The sequence below is a fragment of the Rhinatrema bivittatum genome, chromosome 6, assembly GCF_901001135.1.
Source record: "Rhinatrema bivittatum chromosome 6, aRhiBiv1.1, whole genome shotgun sequence".
Lineage (NCBI taxonomy): Eukaryota > Metazoa > Chordata > Amphibia > Gymnophiona > Rhinatrematidae > Rhinatrema > Rhinatrema bivittatum.
The window spans coordinates 110,661,074-110,685,430 of NC_042620.1; the positions used below are offsets into that span (position 1 = coordinate 110,661,074).

Consider the following 24,357-nt stretch of genomic DNA (forward strand, 5'->3'; position numbering starts at 1 on the left):
TGAGAATAGCATGAAGACTCCAAAGCACCATCGGGCTGATACAGTAAAGTGCGCTTTGGTGGAGCGCACTGTTAACCCGTGTTTGGCTGCGAATTTTCGATGCGCTATTTTTACCCCTTATACAGTAAGGGGTAATAGTGCGTCGAAAACGTGCATCCTACCCCCCCGAAACTAATAGCGCCTGCAACATGCAGATGCATGTTGATGGGGGTCTATTAGTTATTCTTGCACGATACAGAAAATAAAATGTGCAGTGAAACCGCACATTTTACTTTCAGAAATTAACGCCTGCCAAAGGCTGGTGTTAAATTCTGCCGGCACTGGGAAAGTGTACAGAAAAGCAGAAAAAACTGCTTTTCTGTACACCTTCCGACTTAATATCATAGCGAGATATTAAGTCGGAGGCCCCAAAATTTAAAAAAAAATTAAAAAAAAGATTTTTTAAATCGGCCAGCGGGTCGGAAGATGAACGTTCAATTTAGCCGGCGTCCGTTTTCCGAACCTGTGGCTTTCAGCGGGCTTGAGAACCGACGCCGGAAAAATTGAGCGTTGGCTGTCAAACCCGCTGACAGCCGCCGCTCCTGTCAAAAAGGAGGCACTAGGGACACGCTAGTGTCCCTAGCGCCTCTTTTTATCGCGGGCCCTAATTTGCATCTTCTTCCCCCCTGAATCGCGCACACAGGAGAGTGGGCGCTCTCTCGCGACTTACTGAATTGGCCTGCATGAGAGATAGAAAGTGACCACCCACAGTGACATGCATATCCCTAGGATCCAAATGAGAGGCAAAGGGTACCAATCAAATTAGTGCAAACCCGTAGGGAGGGAGAAGCCAGAGGAAATCCCTGGAGGAGGCCTGATATAGTTTCTATAAGGCATCCTTTGGGGAAGGGGCTGGTGGTTCAGTCTTGGAGGTCTTCCCCTTTGCTGTGCTCTTTCACCACCTCTCTGGAGGCTACTGACTAGAGGCTTCAAATTCTCTTTTGCTACTAGTTCTTCAGTATCCTTTGATTCAGAGAATCCCAGACATGATTCTTTTTTTGAATCAGCTTTTGAAAATACTGCCTCTATTACCTCAGAAGCAATAATCGTGGAAGAGCATGCTGCCGGTTTTGGGTGTTGCACTTTTGTCTCTACCCTTGCACCTGCCCTGCTAATGCCAGCCGCTGATGACTCTACCACTTTTTGCCCCGCTCCAAAGCAAGAGGGAGAGGAACAGGCAGCAGTAACACATGCTCGCCTCATTTTAATTTCCTATGGTGTGAGTCAACTTCCACTTCTGGTTTTCTGTGGCCAAAAAAGTCTGTCAAGTTTTTCAGTTTAGCAGTTTTTCCTCACTGTTACTACTACTTGTATTTCTGACAGGCGGTGCTGGCTTTGCAGCAACACACAATCCTTTGCCCTTACCATTCCTTCTTCTCCCCTTTGTTGACAGTGGCATGATGGAGTTGGAAATGGCTACTGGGGTTTTTGATGTCACTTTATAGTTTGATGTACTGTACCACTCTAATGCTGTTTGTCACACACAATTAAGTTAATAGACTTGAGTTCACTTCAGTGCTTAGCATGCACTGTGAAGCAGAATTAGCAGATTGCTAATGGCACAAACTCTGTCCTGTCTGGCTATCCTTCACAGCTTACACAAAAATGTGTGTGTGTGACACTGCAGACTGGTTCCTTTTGCACATACAAAAAAAAACCTGGCAAGGCTGCTCTTCTCTCTCTGCAGTCTGCGCTATAAGCAGTTCACTGGGCAGAGTTGGACAGAGACAAAAAAATCAGTACTGTTTATCTACATTTTTCCACTGCTTCTCTATCTCTACTGCCCTGCTCTAGCAAATAGACAGAATGCAGTGCCTCTGTCTCTCTCTCATAGTGAGAGTTCTATGACTGCAGCAGTGAAGTTAACAAAAAGCTCTTTACCAATGCCAAAATTCTTCTTTCTCCTTTTTTAAACCTTTTACTCTAACAGAATTTCCAAAAAAGAGAATCTTTCCCTGTGAAATTAAAAGAGAAAATGGAATTTATTTGCATACGATCAGACCTTTCAGTAGGAGGACATTGGTGTTACTTAATCCAGGTGCCAGCTATAGGCTAGTTTAAAAAAGTTTCCCTTTGATTGGTTCTCCATTCTATTTGCCTACTTCTCTTAGCTCAGTTACATTCAGATTATTATCTCACAGGCATTGCTTGCTTGCTATAGCTACCAGTATCACTGCAGTACTTTTACATGGGCCATAGACTTGAATGGGAAACACAAGCATAAACAAATTAAATTAAAATTGTAATTTCTATTCATGGGCACCCTCCATTTGTTTTTGGTGGTGGGTGGGCACAAATGAAACAAAAATAGTCTAATTTGTTGCATTTTACCCATTTGTTTCAGACAAATGCACATCCCTAAAAACTGAAGCTTTTTGCTGACAGTGTGATCACCCAGTTCTTGTCAAATAGTTCAGAAGCTGAATGATGACATTTCATGATGACAAGCCAAGAGCCCAGCTAGGATAGCCACCATACCTCTTATTTTTGGACACAATTTTGCTTCTCTTCAAGTTGCTAAAAGAAGCTTCCCAAACACAGACAAAATATACACAAATGCATACATTAACTCTGGCATACATTCATATTCTATAATAGTGTGCTAGTTTACAGCAGAGATAGCACATACTATTAGCACTTTCCACAGGTTATATAAACTTAAAAGATCATTTCAGCATAACAGACCAAACAATGAACCGTGTTGTAATGCTTGAGCAAAAGCATATAATTGAGACTGTACACTCTTTCAACATAAATAACTTTTCATAAAAAGTTAAGCCCTTTGTAGGTTGATGGTTAGCAAATACTCTTCCTGTCTATCATGGGAGATCTGTAACTGTTATTGGTCTTTGCATGGTTGCCTGCACACTTTGCATCTAGATACACATGAGCATCACCTAAAAATGCAGGGAATTAGTTTACAGAAATTTACTTTTGTGCTGTGGTGAAATACTGTAATATTTATGTAAAGGCATCTTAAAAGTCCTTTACTATTTTCCCAAGTATCTCCACAGGCACTTAGCAGCGATGTATTGCAAAGTGTGTGATTCAGCAGACACTTCCCAATGGGAGGTATCTGGCAGGGGGAGTGTGTGGTTGGTTTGTTTTTTAAACATAGAATCCCACAAAGTTTTCTCTTCTACTTCCAGTTCTAGGAAGGTGGCTGGGGCTCAGGGGTGCAATTCCCAGGTCTTCAGAAGCTGGGGGAGTCTTGGAGGATCCTGAGTGGGGGAGAACCCAGCAGAAATCTCTTGATAGAGCAGAGTAGTGACACATCTCCTTGTCTGAAAGGGAGATTTGAAATTCTGTACCAAGAATTGGATTTACATTCTGGATTCAAAGGGAGGCTGCCAGGTATGTGAAGCTACTACAGGGTTGCTGCTTCAGGAAGTGCCAGCAGAAGCTCATATGTAAATTGTTGAAGAGTCTAAGAGGAAGCATCCTTTTGTATACCCAGATAATTTTCAGTTTTCTTTCATCTTTGGAAAAGGACAACTGTAGCCTTATTCAGATACCAATACAGGGGAAAGTCTGCTGGACAGCAGGAGAGTTCTGTTGCGGTGCCTCAAGGTTACAAACAACCTCAGAAAGTTTGGTATTAAAGGAAAGGACAGGAGGCATCATAAGCATCCATCGTGATATGGATTAAGGAGGTGATTGCAGGAGCATACATAGAGAAAGGCAAGCAGGTGCCATCCCAGGCTGTGTGAGCATTAGCAGGGCCCAGGCAACCTTATGGGCAGAGTTTGTTAGCAACTCCACAGGATATCTGCAAAGCAGCAACATGGGCCAGCGCTTTATAGACTGGACATACAGGCAAGAGAGTACTGGGGGCCATAGAGGCCTCATCCCACCCAGAATAGGCAGTGCTCAGGCACATCCCACTTGTTTGGCCTGGTTTGCAGGATAAAGAGGAAGGTAAAATGTAAACAGAAGAGAGAGACCAGTCCAGAACCCAGCCAGAAAGATGGGAAGAGGTTCAAATGAAGAGGAGGAGTGAATGAAAATGAGGCAAGAGGAAGTTGCAGAAGGGCTAATTCATTTCTGCTTCTCCCAGTATGGACTGTCCTGTGCACACTAAGCAATCCCCTCACCCCCCCCCCCCAAAAAAAAAAAAGAGGGAAAGAAAAAATGGGGGAGAATTGAAGAGACTATTAAAGAAGTCCACTCCCTGGCCTACAAAGGTGCCATGAAACAAAAATAGTCATGTTAGTACTTTTTAAGCATTGTGTTTTATATTCATGGCACCCTTGTGGCTGGGAGTGGATGATCGAGGTGACCGGGTAATCTCCCCTTTTTAAGGGAGGTCTTACCCTTGCACCCGGCTTGCTAACACCCCAATTCTTGCCTTTAACAACTCCTAGTATGCGGGCGTTCACTTGGATTGCCCTTTTGAGATTTGTTCGATACTGTGCCTTCTCTGTGGTTGAGCCCATAATGCATAGCCAAGAGTGTCATAAGAAAGAGGGAAGGAGTTCTCCGCCGCCACCTTCTGGCACGCAGGAGTAGTCCCACATGCTTGGAATCAAAAGAAATTAATTGGCAAGTTTAAGTTTCACAGTTTGTTTCCTGATGTTTGTGAATTTATTTTGCATAGTTGCATACAGCAGGATTTCAGTCCTCTGATTTTATTTTTAAAAAGCAGTTTTCCTCTGGTTGGTATCAGTTACATGTTTTTTGTTTTTTAACCATTCTTTTCTCCATTTTTGGAGCCTTATATTTTATTAAAGCTAAAGGAACCTGCACCAGCTAAAGGAACCTGTGGGGTTCTGACTGCTGACAGTCAGTACTGTAGGAAGATGATGCATCAGCACAGCAAAAGGGACTCTAGGGCTAGAGAACAAAAACAAAAGTTAAAAAAAAAAAAAAAAGAAATCTGTGTGAAATGCCTCGGAAGTGTGACTGGTGCCTTCTGCTTTCCATAGTGTCACAGCCAGTCCTGCAGTATTGGTGAACAGTGGTTCTGTTTTAGACAACACCTTATTTTCCTACATACTGTACTCTAGCTTTTCTTACAAAATTCACATCTAAAAAACGGAGCAGGGGTGGGATAGATTAGCAGCATTTAGTTATATCACGCCTGAACAACTGGAGGGTTCAAAGTGTGTTATAACAGGTTTAGAGTTCCATTGGGTACAGAGGGATTGAAGTAATAGGACTTAGAAGATATGGTATACAGTGGATGCAAATACAGCAGTTAAGGTACAGTAGGGTGTGCAGTACAGTTAAATACTAATCAACTGGGAGGAGCCTTGTAGAGTTTTGAATCATTTGTGAAGGTCTTTATTTGATCAAACTAATGAATGAAATGTAATCTTTTCTATCAGTCTTGGTTCTGATACAGTTAAAGCAGGTATATTCAGAAATGTGGCTTCATTTTTTTTTTTTTGGGGGGGGGGGGGGGTGTCAGTACAACCCACATTACAGCCCACATTACAGCTAAATAGTTCTGAACTGAATTTACATGTGAAATGCAAATACCTGGGTTGTATGCTGTCGGTATACATATAATGTACTTTACTTATAAGTTATACCTTGCTACAATGGTAGAGAAGTTAAAGAACAAGGAAAAAGTGCTTTATTGACGTAATCACTGATCGCATTGTTTTGTTGGAGGTCCAAATTCAGAAACCTTATGTAATGTGGAAGCAAGGTCAGATTAAGGTGGGATAGGAGGCGCTGGAGGAATTTCTAAAAGAAGGCTCTTTCACCCACCCCCCAAAAGAAATAAAAATACCCACCAGAAATTAGAAATAAATATTTGTTTCCGTTTGTGAATTGTGGGTCCCTCGTCAGGCAGGAGGGCCTGGAGCAATTCATTTGCTTCCCCTTTAATTTGGCCTTGCACAGAAGCTACACTTCTGGACACTTTTCCATTGTGAGGGGGAAAACTGAGTACCTCCACTATATAAATCCATAAGCAAATAAAACAATACTGTGTGGTGTCTTTTGTGGGTTTTTTTTTAACTATTTATAACATTTTTATTTACATCCAAGCATAAACACTTGCTAGAAATAACATATAGAGAATCTGGAAAAGAAAATCCCACACCCAAATACTGTAAGAAGAAAATATCCTAATCTCTCATGTCATGTGTTTTTTCTGACGCCATCAGGGGCAGGAGAAGAAGCTCCTTGGTTTTACTCTCTTGTTTGCCAAAATTTGATGAAAGCTTTGTCATGCTGTCCTTAGATTTTTATCTTCGTGGGACATTATCCCCAGTGAAAAAAGTTTGACAAATGAAACCTATACACATGTGTGCATTTTGATTCAAAAGATCAGTCCAGTTGAAAATGATTTTTAAAAACTGTGGTTTATGGAAAGCCACAATGTAATGGAAGCGGACTAACATTTAATAAGACTGGAAAAAATCTTGAGTGATAGTTTCAGCCTCTAGTTAATTAGCTGAGTATGGGCCTCTGCAGCTGTAATAAGCTGGAATTTCTAGGTTGTGTACCCTACTAACCGACTCATCAGAAGATCAGGTAGTCTTCCTTTTTTTTTTAAGGGATTCAATTTTTTATTAGTTTTAAATATATCAGAGTATTTACATCTTGAAACAAAGGCAGAAATACATTATAATAAAGAAAATAAAAATAAAATAAGTATTAGCAACAATGAGGCCAGTAGTGAAACACTACTTAGCCAGATAAGTAGGACTTATACAGTTAGTGGCAGCGGCTGAATATCCGGCTATGTTCAGTGGCCATCACTTAGCCGGATAAGTTACCTGTAATTAATCCCTGTAACCTTATATTTTGTAAACCGTTATGATGGCGTTATTTTGACTATTCCGAATGATGGTATATAAAACTCGTTAAATAAATAAATTAGATAATTGGATAGTCAATGGGTGGGGAATGGACAGATTGGGGCGGCACTGCTTATCCAGTTAATTTAACCAGATAAGTGCTGATATTTGGCCTTAACCAGTTAAGATAAGCAGATAAGTTAGACCTGCCATAGAGCTTGTCTAACTTAGCCAGATTTAACTTATCCGGCTCAGTAGAGACTTACACACAGATATGCTGTTGATATCCCTTTTGTCCGGTTAACTTAAATAAATGTTTATTTTTTAATATTGGGCCCAGTATATTGCATATATGCCAAAGGCAAGATCACAGTTAGAAGGGAGCAAGAATCATCAAAGCTAAAATTCTCCAAGGGATTCAATATAACCTAAAACATAAAAGACCAGCAACATGCACATAAAAGAAAAATCAAGGGTTGGTGCATAGAAAAAACAGAAGCAAGAGAATCAGAAACAGATCCAGGTTCAAAAGAAGTCTTTGATTTGTCTCCTTCTTTAGGGAAAGAACAAGCTAGTCAGGTTCCCAGAAAACATCAGATTTTTAAATGTAACCCTGCTTTTGTAGGAACAGAGTAAACTAAATTGTGCTTCAGTAGAAAAGACATACTGTTTCTAAGTCAAACATTTTTTTCTGGCTCACATAGCTCTGGACATGTCCTAGAATAATCACATTTTCATATCCAGAAATAAAATTCCCACTTCTGCAGTGAAAGCCTCTGTGCCCAGTCCCTGTCGGACAAAGGAAATTGATAGTCAAACACTAGACTCCAGTGTATCCAAGTGTTGAGAATAATGAATGTCTTAATGCAGAGTTACCTTTCTTTTTCTCTGAAGCTTTTTCAGGGAGAAAATAAGCATTCATAATCCTTGGACGAGACGACTTAGGGATATGGAGGGCTTCATGTATAAACTTTGTAAACACCTCAGTCGGCGCTAGTTCCTCAACCTAAGGAAAGTTCACTGCTCTCAGATTTCTTTATTTTATAGAATTTTCCATAGCTTCTAGTTTGTTTCTAATGTCAGTTATCATTCCTCAGTACATAGTTGACTTCTTTTACTGACTCCGTCTTAGTAACAAGTTGCTGAATTTCTTCTTGGACATTAAGATTTAAGGTTTCTTGTGTAAAGATGTGTTTTTAATAACCATGTGTAGCTGAAAATTCATTTGTTTTTATTTTGTTTTTAATTTCCTGATTTATTTTTAAGAGAACACTATGTTATTAGTATGTAAAAAAAAAATTAAAAATTAGTGGCCACATTTGATCATATAGGCATGCATTCAATTTAGTACGCACTAAATGAAACAAAACAGACAGCACATCCCTAGCTTTAAATTCTAAAAAGGCATCTTCCAAGACTAGCAATTTAGAAGAGACAGAAAACTGTTCTGTCATATTTATTATAATTTTGCACCTAAATTTTACTCTTGAAAGTCCTGTAACCCCCAAAAGAAGTTGTCATTCCATTGGGAACTCCAAAGTGGCTTTTTTAAAGGAACTCATCCCTGCAACTCACTCCCAGGTGCCACCTTCTCCAGTAACATGAAGGAAGATGGGGCACACAGAATCTTAGGGAGAGAAGAGAATACCTCAGATTAGAAGGTCTTTATGGGTGGAAGTGTTGTGGGCTGAAAAAAAACTCTAATACCAACAAACTAACAACGAGAGAAAAATCATTTCCTGTCGATAGCAGGGCTGAATTAGCCATGCTGTCCTGGGATCTGTCAATCAGGTCCGGGAGGCGGAGCTTGTTAAGCAGAGGTTAGTTTTTGTTCCCCCTGCGGCTGCGTGTGTGTTCCTGCGCAGGAAGTAACAGATTCTCCTCAGTCTGTTCTTTCCACGCGCGGAGTCATATTTCTCCTCAGCATGTCCAAATCGGGATTTAAAAGGTGTCGCTGCTGCAAGGTAATGTTGGTCACGGATGGCCATGACCGATGTTACCGTTGCCTCGGCGTCACACACGAAGTGGATGAATGCGAGTTCTGTGCCCGTATGTCCCCCAGGGCTAAAAAACAACAGGCCTATCGTCTGAAGGAGCTGTTGAGCCTGACGGACCCGTCGGAGCCCATTCTTCACCGGGCCCGATGAAGAAATCTTTGCACTCTGTTCGAAGGGCGGCCTCATGGGACACTTCCAGGCCGAGAAAAACGGTGGAGAGGCAGGTACCTGGGGATCAGGGCTCTGAATTCCCCGATCGGGATCGATCGCCCATCCGTTTGACACAGGCCCGAGAGGGATCCGGGGAACACAGTGTTTCGGCGCAGGGCTTGAGAAAACCGTCGCGCCATAAGGCACCGAAAAGGCCCAAATACGGTGCGGAGAGGGCGGCGCCATACAGGGAAATGGCGCCAAAACGGCGGGCGCACTATATGGAGCCGACACAGCATGGCAGGATACCACCACTGTCGGCGCCCACGCCATCGGCGCACAGGACGGCGCTGACACCACCATGGGCGCACAGGACGGCGCCGACACCATGGGCGCACAAATTAAACCCATCTTCCTCATCGGCACACAGGGTAGTAGCAAGGGCACCAGCGGATACCAGAGGACTCAGAACACCGGTCACAGTCCCAGCTGGACGCAGACCCGACTTATATACTCTATCTGGGAAGACCATGCCAAACCCACCAATGCATGGCCTTAAAACAACGGAAGCGCATAAGAGACATCATAAGCGTAAACACCAATCCAGATCACAGTCTACTTCGAGTGAGTCGAGACACCGGACATTGGATGCATCTTCTAAGAGGTCTAGACCTACCCATGGTCGGGCCACTTTAAAAGGGCATGACCGCAAGCATAGACATAAACACCATTCTAATCGTAATACCGTGCCGCAGCGGATCTCTGATAAGGAGGTCAGCCCTTCCACCTCCAGATCATCTATAGCTTCACACCATATGGCGAGATCACAGCAGTCGCCCATATGCCTCACTTCGTCTCAGGCATCCATGTCATCTACAAGCCCCCTCGAGAGGAAGTGAAGACACATCCCTACCACACAAGGCACTCGTGCCGCAGGGCACGAGCAGGCCTGTCATGCCTCCTGCGACAAAAGAAGCTTTCTGGCAATTATCACAATCACTGGCAGGGTTCTACGAAACTCTAGAAGCTTCCTTCGCAATGGGCAAACCACCTCAGGGCTCGATCATCGACCCTATCTCTACACCTCTGAGGGACCCACTGAGTGATCCAGCTCCCTCCCCGAGAGAAGTAACCCCATTACCTACACCTACAGCCCCGGAGATTCCGGGTGATTCTCCATCCCCTTCTCGATCACCGTCCTCGTCAACCGGATTTCCATCAGACACACCAGAGCTACCACAGGAACCATATTCCCCGCCTGAGGACCTATCATATCCCAGATTTCTGGAAAAAGTGGGTAACATCCTGCAGTTGCAGGTTAAAAAAGAATCTGACCCCAGATCCGAAACCCTGGGGCTCTTAAAGATATTTGATGTCCCGGGAGACCCTACTACGCTTCCACCGCATGATTTACTTCACCAACTTCCTCTAAAATCTTGGGAAACCCCTCATTCTTTACAAGCGGTTTCCCGGAAGTCGGATTTCAAATTTCGAATGAAGAAAGACCCACCATATGCGCTCCCACAACTCCCTCACGAATTGGTAGTGGTGGAATCAGCGATGCAGCTGTTTAAGAAAACAAAAACCCATTCGACGTACCCGCCCACCAAGGACAACAGATATCTGGATGAATTCGGATGAAAGGTGTACCAAAATGCAATGCTTACCGCAAGGATCATGCATCATCAATTCTGCATGGTGCAATACATGTATGAATGCATCCAGGCAACAAAAGGGATGCTCTCATCTACAGGGGATCAACCACCGCAGACTCTCCATGACATGGAAGAATGCACGAGACATCTGCTCCAATCGGTCTACGAAGGCATGGAGACGTAGTCCAGAGCATCAGCGACGGCCATAGCAGCACGCAGAACAGCATGGCTACGCTCTAGTTCCATAAGGGAGGATGTCCACGAAAAGCTGGCCAATCTCCCATGCACGGGGGATAACCTTTTTGGTACAAAGCTACAGGAAACAGTGGGTAAACTAAAGGAAGAGGCGATAGCCGTGCAATCTTTGCAAACACAACCGGCTTATATGGCCTCCAAGCGATACTACCCATACAATCGACGATCGTCGTATGGTCGCAGACCTTATAAGTCGTACCAGAGTTTTCGACCCCAGTCATACCCAGCATATCAGAGGCCACAGCCACAACAACAATCCCATCTGCCTCGTAGAGGGAAACCACGTACTCCAGGCCAGCAAAGTCAACAGCAGACTCCTGCAATTAAAGTAACGCAGTCTTTTTGAACATCCAGCCACCACCACAAACCTTAACGCCACCAGGGAGAATTCAGTCGTGTCTCCCAGTATGGGAACAAATAACATCCGATCAATGGGTACTAGACATCGTACGTCTGGGATACCAACTTCAATTTCTAACAAAACCACATTTACCTCACCTTCCCACCACACAGAACAGGGGAGCTCAGGTGCAACTCGTGCACAAGATCTCCAACCTACAACAGCAGGCCATCACACTTCTATCCCAGAATCAACGGAACAGGGGTTTTTACTCCCCTTACTTCCTGATCCCCCAAAAATCGGGTGGCCTACGACCCATTTTAGATTTTTGGGAACTCAACAAATTCCTAATCAAGGAAAAATTCAAGATGATGTCCTTGAAGTCAGTTCTTCCTCTGCTACAACCCAATGACTGGATGTGTTCAATCGACCTGAAGGATGCGTATACGCACATTCCAATCCATCCATCCTCTTGGCGTTACCTATGCTTTCAGTACAAGCATCAGCACTACCAGTACAAGGTACTCCCCTTTGGTTTGTCAGCTACACCCAGAGTATTCACCAAATGCATGGTAGTGGTGGTGGCTCATCTCAGACAACAGGGTATGACAATCTTTCCGTATCTGGACGATTGGCTCATTGTAGCCTCGACTCGGGAGCTACTGATAGAGCACCTACAACAAATCATACAATGTTTGCAAACGTTGGGCCTAGTGATCAATTTTCAAAAATCACATCTACAACCAACACAACAAATACAATTTATAGGAGCATATCTGAACACGACACAGACCAGGGCTTATCTTCCAGTGGACAGACAAATCCAGCTACGATGACTCCTACAACAATTGAACAACACTCAAATGCCTTCAGCGAGGCAAGTGTTAGTAATCTTGGGTCGCATGGCGGCGGCCAATTTCACGGTCCCCAACACCAGGCTACATATGAGACGCCTGCAGTGGGGACTAAAGCGTCAGTGGAAACAACACACACAACCATTAACACAACCAATTGTTCTTACAACCGAAATGAGGAAAGACATTGCATGGTGGCTGTTCCAGTCCACACTCGCAAAGGGAGCACTGTTCCGCCCACCCACCCACAATACAGTCCTAACAACGGATGCATCACGGAAGGGCTGGGGAGCACATCTCTAAGTTTACGAGACGCAAGGGCTGTGGACATTTGCAGAACAAACTCTACAAATAAATGTTAGAACTCAGAGCGATTCGAAACGCCCTACAAGCGTTTCAAGATTACCTGAAGGGTCGCAGAGTCATGATCTATACAGACAATCAAGTAGCAATGTTTTACATCAACAAACAAGGGGGGTCGGGCTCCGCAAGGAGACGTTGATTATTTTTCAACATGCTCATCAACATTGCATACATCTACAAGCATCTTACCTACCGGGAGTTGCAAACACATGAGCGGACAAGCTAAGTCGCATCTTCCATCCACACGAATGGACCTTCAATCCAGAAGTAGCCCACAGTGTCTTCAGAAGATGGGGAACCCCATCGATCGATCTCTTTGCAATGGAACTCAACACGCAAGTTAAAAATTTCTGCTCCATACGACCCAGCGCCATCAGGACGGCGCAAGATGCGTTCCTCATTCCGTGGTCGACGGGTCTTCTCTATGCCTTTCCTCCCATACCTCTGATCACGAGAACAATTCAAAAGTGCATAAAGGACAGAGCTCAATTGATTCTTATCGCCCCGGCATGGCCGCAGCAACCATGGTACAGTTACCTTCTCCACTTATCTCGAGAAACGCCAAATTGTCTTCCGAATCGACCAGATCTTCTCCTTCAGGAACGAGGGACTCTTCTACACCCGTTGCATGCATCCCTCCACTTGACAGCATGGAGGTTGAACGGCTCCTATTAACGGAACAAAAAGTATCGCAACATGCACAACTTATACTATTAGAATCTAGAAAGCTATCCACGAGGAAAACTTACAATTACAAATGGAGGCGTTATTCCACTTGATGCACATCCAATCATATATCACCATTGGACTGTCCACTGGAACAACTTGTAGATTATTTACATACGCTATATGACGATGGACTGGCCACATCTTCTATTAGAGTTCATCTCAGTGCCATTGGTGCCTACCATAGACCTTTCAATAATGTATCAATATCTACTCATCCGCTCCTATCTCGTTTCATCAGAGGGCTATCTCACCTATGCCCTCCAATTACAAAGCCTCCAGTTCCATGGCATATCAATACGATCTTGGAACAACTCATTCTTCCTCCCTTTGAACCTATGGACTCAGCACACATAAAGTATTTGACGTGGAAAGTAGTATTTCTAGTGACAGTAACTTTGGCGCGACGAGTCAGTGAACTACAAGCACTGGTCCATTATGCACCGTACTTACAGTTTTTCCATCAAAAGGTGGTGCTTAGAACGCATCCCTCCTTCTTACCGAAAGTAATTTCTCAATTCCATCTCAACCAAAGCATTGAATTGCCAATATTTTCCCCGAAACTTCATGCCAATGAGCGGGAAAAGTTACTCCATACGCTGGACTGTAAAAGAGCATTGGCGTACTACATGGACAGAACAAAAGTAGAATCCCGAGCTTCTCAAATGTTTGTATCATTTGATCCAAAGGCACCGGGTCTACAGGTAACAAAACGTACCATATCGAGCTGGATAGTTCAGTGCATTCAATTCTGCTATGATAAGCAAAGCTTACATCTCTCTTCCATGCCCAAGGCTCACCAAGTCCGTGCCCTAACAACTTCATGGGCACACCTTAGGAATGTACAACCAATAGACATTTGCAAGGCAGCTACATGGTCATCTCTCCATCCCTTCACGTCACATTACTGCCTTGATCAACAAGCAACCACGGATGCAAAGATAGGACAAGCAATCCTGCAATCTTTATCATCCCATCCTAAGTGACTGCCACACTTGTGCAGATCACATTCAAATTAACATTATTGCACCTAACGTGATCGGGAGCTTGGGACTCCCAGGACAGCATGGCTAATTCAGCCCTGCTATCGACGGGAAAAAGCAAGTTTGCTTACCGTAAACGGTGTTTCCGTAGATAGCAGGATGAATTAGCCATGCTGACCCGCCCTCCTCCCTGGCAGTCACTGTTTTCCTTCTACCAACTGCAGCTTAATCACAGACTGAGGAGAATCTGTTACTTCCTGCGTGGGAACACACGCGCAGCCGCAGGGGGAACAAAAACTAACCTCTGCTTAACAAGCTCCGCCTCCTGGATCTGATTGACAGATCCCAGGACAGCATGGCTAATTCATCCTGCTATCTACGGAAACACCGTTTACGGTAAGCAAACTTGCTTTTCATTGAGATATCCCAGGAGCAGAGTTCAATTTCAGCAAAGGCAATTCAGGAGCAGAGAACGCTAGTGATACAAAAGTTTAAATAGGAAGATGTGGCACACCAGTAAGCTAGCTACGTGGTTAATATAACATTTTCCTAGTTGGTTGGCATTATAATTTTATCTCATATATGCTAATAAGATTGGATTGTTGTACGTCATGTGATTTCTAATAAATTGAGTCCAGAAGATAGAAACAAAACTCAGTGCTGATCCTTAACATACTACTTGACCTTTTAGCATTTCAGCAGCCTATAAGACTGATCAGTGCAATCTCTTCCTAAAAGCTTGATCAGTGTACTATCATTGCTGTAATTATCTTTATTTCTTCATCACAGCTAAACTAGTCTGGCTTCATAAAAATAAAAAAAAAAACCTTCTAAAGCCCCCTTTTAAATGGAGGAGTAAGTCTGGACTTGGTCTTTTCCTCTGACACCACTGATCAACCCAAAAGGAGCCATAGGACTGGCTGCATCATTCACGGTTGCTGCTTCAAGCCTGGGTTTTTGTTGCTAGAGGCAGCTATCCATTGACCCAACAATCAAGCCTTTCAGGGGATGCACAGGAATATGGTTTGCAATGAGAAAACCATTTCATTTTGGCTGTGAACAATGACAGAATTGTGTAGGCTTCTTAGAAAATACTGTCCATGGAAACCGACAGCGTGGAATGTAGTTGAAGTTAAAGTAGGAGATATTTGACTTTTGTAATTTTGTTTTGTTTTACTTTAATTCGGTTTAGATAATTATATTTGCTACGGAGGTTGAGGGAGATGCAGTGTTTCTAAGAGGGTGATTCCTGGGCCAGGAATTCCTGTTTCAGTGTGTGTTTGTAATCTATCATTAAAATCATCTATTGTACCTGAAGACTGGAGGGTGGCTAATGTAACCCCAATATTTAAAAAGGGCTCCAGGGGCGATCTGGGAAACTACAGACCAGTTAGCCTGACTTCAATGCCAGGAAACTAGTGGAAAGTGTTCTAAATATCAAAATCACAGCACATATAGAAAGACATGGTTTAATGGAACAAAGTCAGCATGGCTTTACCCAAGGCAAGTCTTGCCTCACAAATCTGATTCACTTTTTTGAAGGAGTTAATAAACATGTAGATAAAGGTGAACCAGTAGATGTGTAGTGTATTTGGATTTTCAGAAGGCGTTTGACAAAGTTCCACATGAGAGGCTTCTAGGAAAAGTAAAAAGTCATGGGATAGGTGGTGATGTCCTTTCGTGGATTACAAACTGGCTAAAAGACAGGAAACAGAGAGTAGGATTTTTCTCAGTGGAAGGGAGTGGGCAGTGGAGTGCCTCAGGGATCTGTATTGGGACCCGTACTTTTCAATATATTTATAAATGATCTGGAAAGAAATACGAGTGAGGTAATCAAATTTGCAGATTATACAAAATTGTTCAGAGTAGTTAAATCACAAGCAGATTGTGATTAATTGCAGGAAGACCTTGTGAGACTGGAAAATTGGGCATCGAAATGGCAGATGAAATTTAATGTGCAGAAGTGCAAGGTGATGCATATAGGGAAAAATAACCCATGCTATAGTTACACAATGTTAGGTTCCATATTAGGAGCTACCACCCAAGAAAGAGACCTAGGCGTCATAGTGGATAACACATTGAAATCATCGGTTCAGTGTGCTGCGGCAGTCAAAAAAGCAAACAGAATGTTGGGAATTATTAGAAAGGGAATGGTGAATAAAACGGAAAATGTCATAATGCCTCTGTATCGCTCCATGCTGAGACTGCACCTTGAATACTGTGTACAATTCTGGTCGCCGCTTCTCAAAAAAGATATAGTTGTGATGGAAAAGGTACAGAGAAGAGTGACCAAAATGATAAAGGGAATGGAACAGCTCCCCTATGAGGAAAGACTAAAGAGGTTAGGACTTTTCAGCTTGGAGAAGAGATGGCTGAAGGGGGGTATGATAGAGGTATTTAAAATCATGAGAGGTCTAGAATGGGTAAATGTGAATAAGTTATACTCTTTTGGATAATAAAAGGACTAGCAGGCACTCCATGAAGTTAGCATGTGGCATATTTAAAACTAATCGGAGAAAGTTCTTTTTCACTCAGCGCACAATTAAACTCTGGAATTTGTTGCCAGGGGATGTGGTTAGTGTGGTTAGTGTAGCTGGGTTTAAAAAAGGATTGGATAAGTTCTTGGAGGAGAAGTCCATTACCTGCTATTAATTAAGTTGACTTTGAAAATAGCCACTGCTATTACTAGCAATAGTAACATGGAATAGACTTAGTTTTTGGGTACTTGCTAGGTTCTTATGGCCTGGATTGGCCACTGTTGGAAACAGGATGCTGGGCTTGATGGACCCTTGGTCTGACCCAGTATGGCATGTTCTTATGTTCCCATTTACTGTTGGCCTATAATTTTCTGATCAGTTCTATCACGTAGTGGGAAGATGATATATGCCCATATTTTTTTAAGTCCTGTGTAATAGGACTGTAACTGCTACGTCAAAGATGATGGTCTTGGTCAAATCATTCCTTTGTTTAAATAGAGAACAGGAGACAATAGTGGATTGTTGTACACTTTGCTAAACAAAAGGCAGATGATTCAGAATGGGGGCAGTGAATTGCCTATAGAGGAATCCTGATATAGTGCTGACATAAAAGTTGATTTAAAAAAACAAAAACAAAAAACCGCATGGGTGTCCGTGTGCACCCAGTTCCTGGCGCATGTACATGGATGCAGCTATTTTATAACATGCATGTGTCGGCGTGCACATGTGCGCTGGATTTTAATGTCTGCGCGCGCATGTGTGGGCAGGTGGCCTCTCCCACGTGCAAAAAATATGTGGGGCGACGTGAGTAGGATTTTCCCAGTTCCCTCCAAGCCCATGCCAATTAAGGAGCAGACTTTCCTATCCCCCTAACTTCCCTTCTTCCCTTTTCCCCTCTCCTCCTGACCCCTAACCCCTATCTAGCTAGTTTAACCTGCCCCCCAGCACGCCCCTTTTGCATGGCCCGGCAGTTCTGCACGTACCGGGAGATATGTGCATGGCCGTGCTTTTTCTAACATATGCTCGGTGCGCGCACTGCCCAGCCAGACGCTTATCCCCCAGTTTTTATGTATGCCGGCTTTTTAAAATTCGGGAGATAGTCTTGATTTTCAGAATTATCATAATATATAAATGAAGTGTGAATTGAAGACCATGTAGCTCAAATCCCATGACTAATCATTGAACATATCTTGGAAAAGTATGTTTGTCTTGGATTTTAAAAATATGGACTTTGGTAGAATGAGAATATACCTCCAAAAAGGCTAGAAGTAGATGGATGAAGTGGAATAACAGTGGACCAAATTGAAAGGAGCTATAATAGCAACAAATCTTTGTATAAGAAAAGGAAATAAAAAGAAAAGGAAACCATTGTGGTTCTCCAATAGGTAGCTGAAAACATAAAGGCTAAATGATCAGTATTCAGTATTCTCAAAAAAGAGAAACACAGGGAAGAATATCCGGAGAAGCTGCAAAAGGGGAGGAAAGAAATCAGGATAGCAAAATCTCAGCTAGAAGAGAGGATTGCCAAAGAGATAAAGCAAGGTGATAAAACATTTTTCAGATAGACAAAGGTCAGAGACGGTATTATAAGACAAAGGGGATGTGGAGAAAGATGAAGAAATAACAAAAATATAAAATATTTCAGTCTGGTGTTCACTAAAGAAGAGCTTGGAGATGGAACTTTGCTGGTTGGCAAGTCTAAAGATAGGGTAGATTCCACCCCATTTACAGAGGAGAGTGTTTGGGTGGAACTAGCAAAACTGAAAGTGGACAAGGCCATGGGAGCTCAGAGATGTCCTGATGTGTTGGCTGAAAGATCTATTCAATATAACCTTGGAGACAGGAGTGGTGCCACAAGATTGGAGAGAGGCAGTTTTGGTCCTGCTTCACAATAGTGGTAGTAGGGAGGAGGCTGAAAATTATAGGCCTGATAGCCTTATGTCAATGGTGGAATAATTAATGGAGACTCTGCTGAAGGAAAGGATAGTCAACTATCTACCATCCGGTGAGTTGATGGAGCCAAAGCAACATGATTTTAGTAAAGGAACAAATCTGATTTTTTTTTTTTTGATTGGGTGACTAGAGAATTAGATCAAGGATGAACACTTGACATGATTTACAGGATTACAGCAAAGCTTTTGATACGGTCTACATAGGAGGCTCGTGAACAAAATGAAAAGCCTGTGAGAGGGTCCTGAGTTGATGTAATGGATTACAAATTGGTTGAAGGACAGACAACAGCGAGTAGAGGTAAATGGAACCTACTCTGAGGTGAGAAGTCAGAAATGAAGTTCTTCAAGGATCTTTCCTGGGACTGGATCTGTTCATTATCTTTGTGGACAGTTACTGCAGAAGGATTAGAAGCAAAGCGTTTCCTTTTTGCAGGTGACATTAAGATCTGCAATAGAGTAGGCACACATGAAGGAGTAGATAGAATGAAAAGCGAAATAGGAAAATTTGAGGAGTTGTCGATTGTTTGGCATCTGGGATTCACTGCCAAGAAGTGTAGAGACATGCATTTGGGATGCAGACATCTAAAGGAGCTGTATGTGATGCGAGGGTTGAAAGACCAATGTGCATGGAGAGGGAAGGAGACTTTGGGGTAATCGTGTGTGATGATCTGAAGGCAGCAAAGCAATATTTATTTATTTATTTATTTTTAATTTTTATATACCGATGTTCCTGTAAAGAATACATATCGCACCGGTTTACAAAGAACTGAACAGTCGCCTCCAGGGCGGAAATACATTAAAACAGTCGCCTCAAGGCAGAATACATTAACACAAGTATACAGGAAACTATTAAAAGAGAACTTTCATAAACTCAATTAAATGTAACTGTGAACCATAAATCAGGAACCATGACAAGGCAGTGGCAAAGCCAGAGGGATGCTGTGCTGCTTAGTGACAGGCATAACCAGCAGGAAAAAGGTGACAATGCCCTTGTATAGATCTTTGAGGCCTCACCTGGAGTACTGTGTTCAGTTTTGGAGACCATATCTCAAAAAGGATAGAGACAAGATGGAAGCAGTCTAGAAAGAGGCAACCAAAATGATTTGGGATCTGCATTGAAGGTTGTATGAGATGCGACTAAAGTACCTGAATATGTATACCCTGGAGGAGAAAAGAGACGGGGAGATGTGATACCGACTTTTAAATATGTGAAATGAATTAATGATGCATACAAATTGAACCTTTTCCAATGGAAAGAAAGCTGTAGAATTAGAGGTCATGATATGAAACTCTGAGGGCATTGACTCAAACCACATCAGGAAATATTTCTTCACAGAAAAGGTGGTGGATGCATGGAATACTCTCTCAGAAGATGTAGTGAAGATAAGAACTGTAATGGAAATCAAAAAGGCATGGGATAAACAAAGAGGATCTCTTGTGGTTAAAGGATGGAAAAGGGGTAACCTGTATGGAGCAGCAACAGAAAGCATGGTGGTAACTTGCATGGAACTGCAGTTACTACCCCCAAAAAATGTTGTTGGGCAGACTGGATGGACCACTTGGATGTTTTACAGCTGACATTTATTTATTTTAGATTTATATTCCACTTTTCACACTTTTTTCAGTGCTTCAAAGTGGATTACATTCAGGTACTGTAGGTATTTCCCTATCCCCAGGGGGCTTACAATCTAAATTTGTACCTGAGGCAATGGAGGGTAAAGCGACTTGCCCAAGGTCACAAGGAGGACTCAAACCCTGGTCTCCTGGTTCATAGCCCATTGCTCTAACCACTAGGCTACTCCTCTACTTACTATGAAGATTTAACATTTGCATTCCATGCTTCATACCACATGGATTCCTTGCTCAGTTCCTAAAATAAAAACAGGACATAGCTGTATACTGGTTCATAAGGGCTTTTTCTTGTATTAGCTTTTTTTTTCTTGATGGCAGGGGAAGGTGCTGGAAGCTTCCTCCTATTCCTTTTGACTTCTAACTCAGTTGGGACCAGAGCTGGGATTCTGGCATCATGAACCTTCATCTGCAACTACTGCTGTAATGTTTTCTTATGGCCAGGTTTTCAGGATATCCATAATGAATATGCATGAGTGGACTGGAGTTGGCCACCCCTGCTCTACAGCATCTGCACCTCTGGCCTGGTAAGTGGAGGGCATGAACCGGGAATCAAACCCATGTCATCCGAATGGCAGTGTACAGAACTGCCACTGAGCCACTGACCAGCCCAGGTTTTTTTGGGTTTTTTTGTTTAATCTTTTCACCACCTGTGGCTGCAAGAAGACAATTTTTAAAGCATCAGTTTTAGCAAGTTGTTTAAAAATCCATGAAGATCCCCATATGTTTTTTTTTTGTTCTGATCTTTGTTTTATTTCTGAGGAAGTGTTATTGCTTGATGGTTATATTTTTTAAACTCCTCCTATTTTGTCATTCTCACCATTAAGAGTTTATGTAAATCATGCTCTTTTTTACAGACTCTTAGCATAATCCCTTGCTGGTATCACACTGATGGCTAGATACGATGAAGATAGCAGGAATAATTGAAATATGTTGCTAAAGAAGGATTGTTTTAAAACTCGTGGTAGGGCTGTAATACATTTTATTCCAAGGAGTGTAAAATAAAATGCATTTGTACTTGAAGGAAGGGAAACCTAGTAATAAGATCAAAGAGAATGCAATAGTACTAAGAAACATTCAAGTTGGTATTTAAAGAGTTGAGTTGAGGCTACAGTTTTAAACTTGCCCAGTAGCATACACAGCAAAGCAAAAACACCTGGTGGCTTTTGGGGTGTGACCTGCAGTGTCTGGGAACATGTGGTGCCCTAATTAGGCTTTTTTTAATATGGCTTTTGGATTTTAAGGGATTAGTCAGTCTGCTCTAAACAGTAATTCCCTGTTGAAGTCTGCTAAGAAGACATCATCAGTGTCAAAGAAATTTGCGGTGCGCGGTTGGACTTGGCATGACAAATGTCCCAACCTCCTCCTAACTCCATATGCCCACCTGAAGCAGGTGTCTGACTTGCATGCAGTCTTCCAAAGGTGATGGCAGAGAAGGAGCTCAGATTCGTGACATCTGAGACCCAGGGAAAGAGAAAATAAGTTTGAAAGCAGTAGCAAACAAGGCCAAATTAGTTGGAAGTAGCAGGGCAGACATTCCTATAGTAAGGAGGAACTGCATTCTAACATGTTTGTTTATTTTTTTGATTTAAATTCCGCCTTTCCAACACTTCAAAGCGGATTACATTCAGGTCCTGTGTATTTCCCTGTCCCCAGAGGGCTCGAAGTTCCCTTTAAATTACCTTGTAGATGAGAAAGTGACCTACAGGCACTCAGCTTCTTTCTCCTCCCCTCTTTTGTCTTGCTTGGACAACCAGTTACCATGTTATGCATGAATGATGATTGGAAGAAGGGTCAGCATGACATAATTAGGAGCAGTTTTCAAAATCCCTATTGTTTCAGCTCCAAAATGAAATAAAACTGTGAATAAGGAAGTGCAATCTTAATTCATTTTAATTACTATTAGGTTTTTTTGTTGTTGTTTTTTAAACTAGACCTGCTACAATGAGCTTGTATTTTAGAATGCTTCCAGTCTTGCATCTCATTGCTTTAACCACTTTGATTACGCCTGTGCCTCTGTTGTAAGCAAAGCAAAAGGTTGTTGAGCTTACAAGGAAGGGATGCTGTGGAGATGTAAGGTGAAAGGTCACAGTGAAACTGCTGAGTAATTTTGTACATTTTGCCTTTTAAAACCCCTCTTTTTTTTTTTTTTTTTTTTTAAATAGAGATCCAGTCATGTCTGACAAGAGTGAGCTGAAGGCAGAGCTGGAGCGCAAGAAGCAGCGTTTAGCTCAGATACGGGAGGAGAAGAAACGGAAGGAAGAAGAAAGGAAGAAAAAGGAAGTAAGAACCATTAAAGAAATTGTTTGAAAAAGTCTTGCAATCCTGCTTTATTTTATTTCATCTTTATATCCCACTCTTCTGGTGGACTTATGGCAGTTTGAAGTAAATAAATAACAGTAACATACAGAAAATAACATCTCAGTACATTAAAGATTCAATATAGCCCTCATTTACCTTCCCTACTCCCAGCCTCCCCCCCCCCCCCCCCCGAGGGGTAGGGCTAGAACAATTCCCAAACCTCCTACCCCAAAAAATAGAAAAAAATTAATGCTCCATAGCACTCCTAGCAACAACCCACCGCCCACAGCAGGCTTCTGCATTGTAGTTTGTACCTCAGTGACATCAGTGGGAGAAAACAGGACCCGCAGGTAACTGGAACCAGTATTAAGCAACAAGAGCAGAAACAGTGGGAGCCAGAACAGAACCAGCTCTTCACTCCTCTACCAGCAGTGGCATGATCGGAGGTGGTGCAAGGCCCAGGTCTGATTCCAAGGCCACGAATGTAAACAAAACTGGCCACAAAGTGGAAAACTAACATACTGCAACATCTCTGCTGTCACTTTTTCAAGGTTGAAAAGTCCCAAGAGCTTTTCAAAACCTATAGAAGAACTTACCTAGGGGTGCTCAAAGTGGCACACCCCTTTGGATTGTCCCCTTTGCCATGCTCTGCTACCCACAGTAGGCTGGCTTAAAAGCTCTGGATCTACCGATGTCATGGCAGATTGGGATAGGGTGCAGTATCACTCAGATGGTGCAGGCAGATGGAACAGCAGGGGCCTCAGATGGTCAAAGGCTTTCCTTTTCTTAGCTGTAGTTTATTGTATGGAGAAGGTTACCTGATCGCTCAATGCTTAGCACTCTGTGCTGCCCAGGCATGAGGCTTTGGGTGTATCTTCTGGGTGGTCTCTGGCTTGGTGCTTCAGTGTGATACTGGTTGCTGGACTTTCTTGCTGGTGCAGAGCTGTAGTCACCCTACGGGTGCATCAGAATTGTATTTGTTTCCTCCCTAGAGGCGATAAAGGCAATTAAGAAGCTATGGTAGTGGTGAGTATCTCTGATTCTTGATAATCCATACTGAATATTGATTGATGATTTGTACTTGCATTCACTGCTTCTGTTGAGCTGCATCTCAGGCATATTCATTGTGGATATCCTGAAAAACGGATTAGCTTGTGGCACTTGAGTTGCCTGCCCCTGAGTTGCACGTTCCTGCAGTGTTCATAGCAGCCTTTCTCAACCTTTTTACCGTGGAGGAACTGTTGATATAATTTTTGGATTTTAGGGAACCCCTGCATAAAAATGATTATATCTAGAGCTCATAGTGTGTTAGCATGAGCAGTAAGTTATAGATATAATAATCCAACAATAATTGTCAGTTCTCTTTTAGACAGAGAATGATAGTTTTCTGTGGATCTGTTTATTTTGGCCAACTTATTAACCTACTTTTTTTGTTTAGTTTCCTTTCCATAAATTTTAAAAACTCTTGATCTTTTATAGGCCTATATATGCATAAAAAGTGTTATTTTTAAAATTAAGAATGAAATTTACTTCTTTATTGTGAAATCTGTGCTTGTTTGTTGCTGCACAAAAACTTAATTCTGTGTTGAACTTGAGATAAGCACACATGGATTTCATCTTCAACTGAAATGAGACTATTTCTGTCCTTACTCTTGATGCTTGTTAAACAAGAAAAAGCTTGCTCACGCTTGTAAGAGGTTGAAAACTGCAGCAAAACGTTCATTGCTTTCCTGTGAATGGCAGGTTGGTGTGGGAAATTCAAATACATTTATCTTTTTTTTTTCATTCATGATCTCTCGTGCAATCCCTAACGACTTCTCAAGGAATCCTGGCTGAGAGAGGCTGGGCTAGAGAAGTCCAGAAGCAGGCTAGAGGTATAAACCG

At 42.5% G+C, this 24,357-nt stretch overlaps 1 protein-coding gene across 7 annotated transcripts in view; it reads left to right on the forward strand.

Annotated features, from left to right (window-relative positions):
- The window catches only part of DYNC1I2 (dynein cytoplasmic 1 intermediate chain 2), a 173,628-nt gene that overhangs the window by 5,585 nt on the left and 143,686 nt on the right, over positions 1-24,357 (forward strand). For 6 of the 7 annotated variants that reach the window (XM_029605776.1, XM_029605780.1, XM_029605782.1 and 3 more), the window contains one exon: positions 22,338-22,455. In XM_029605776.1, coding sequence (XP_029461636.1) covers positions 22,348-22,455 — 108 coding nt within the window. In that variant the 5' untranslated portion in view covers positions 22,338-22,347. Of the gene's footprint in view, positions 1-20,678; positions 20,700-22,337; positions 22,456-24,357 lie in introns of those variants that run through there. The other variant, XM_029605779.1, reaches the window with a different exon arrangement.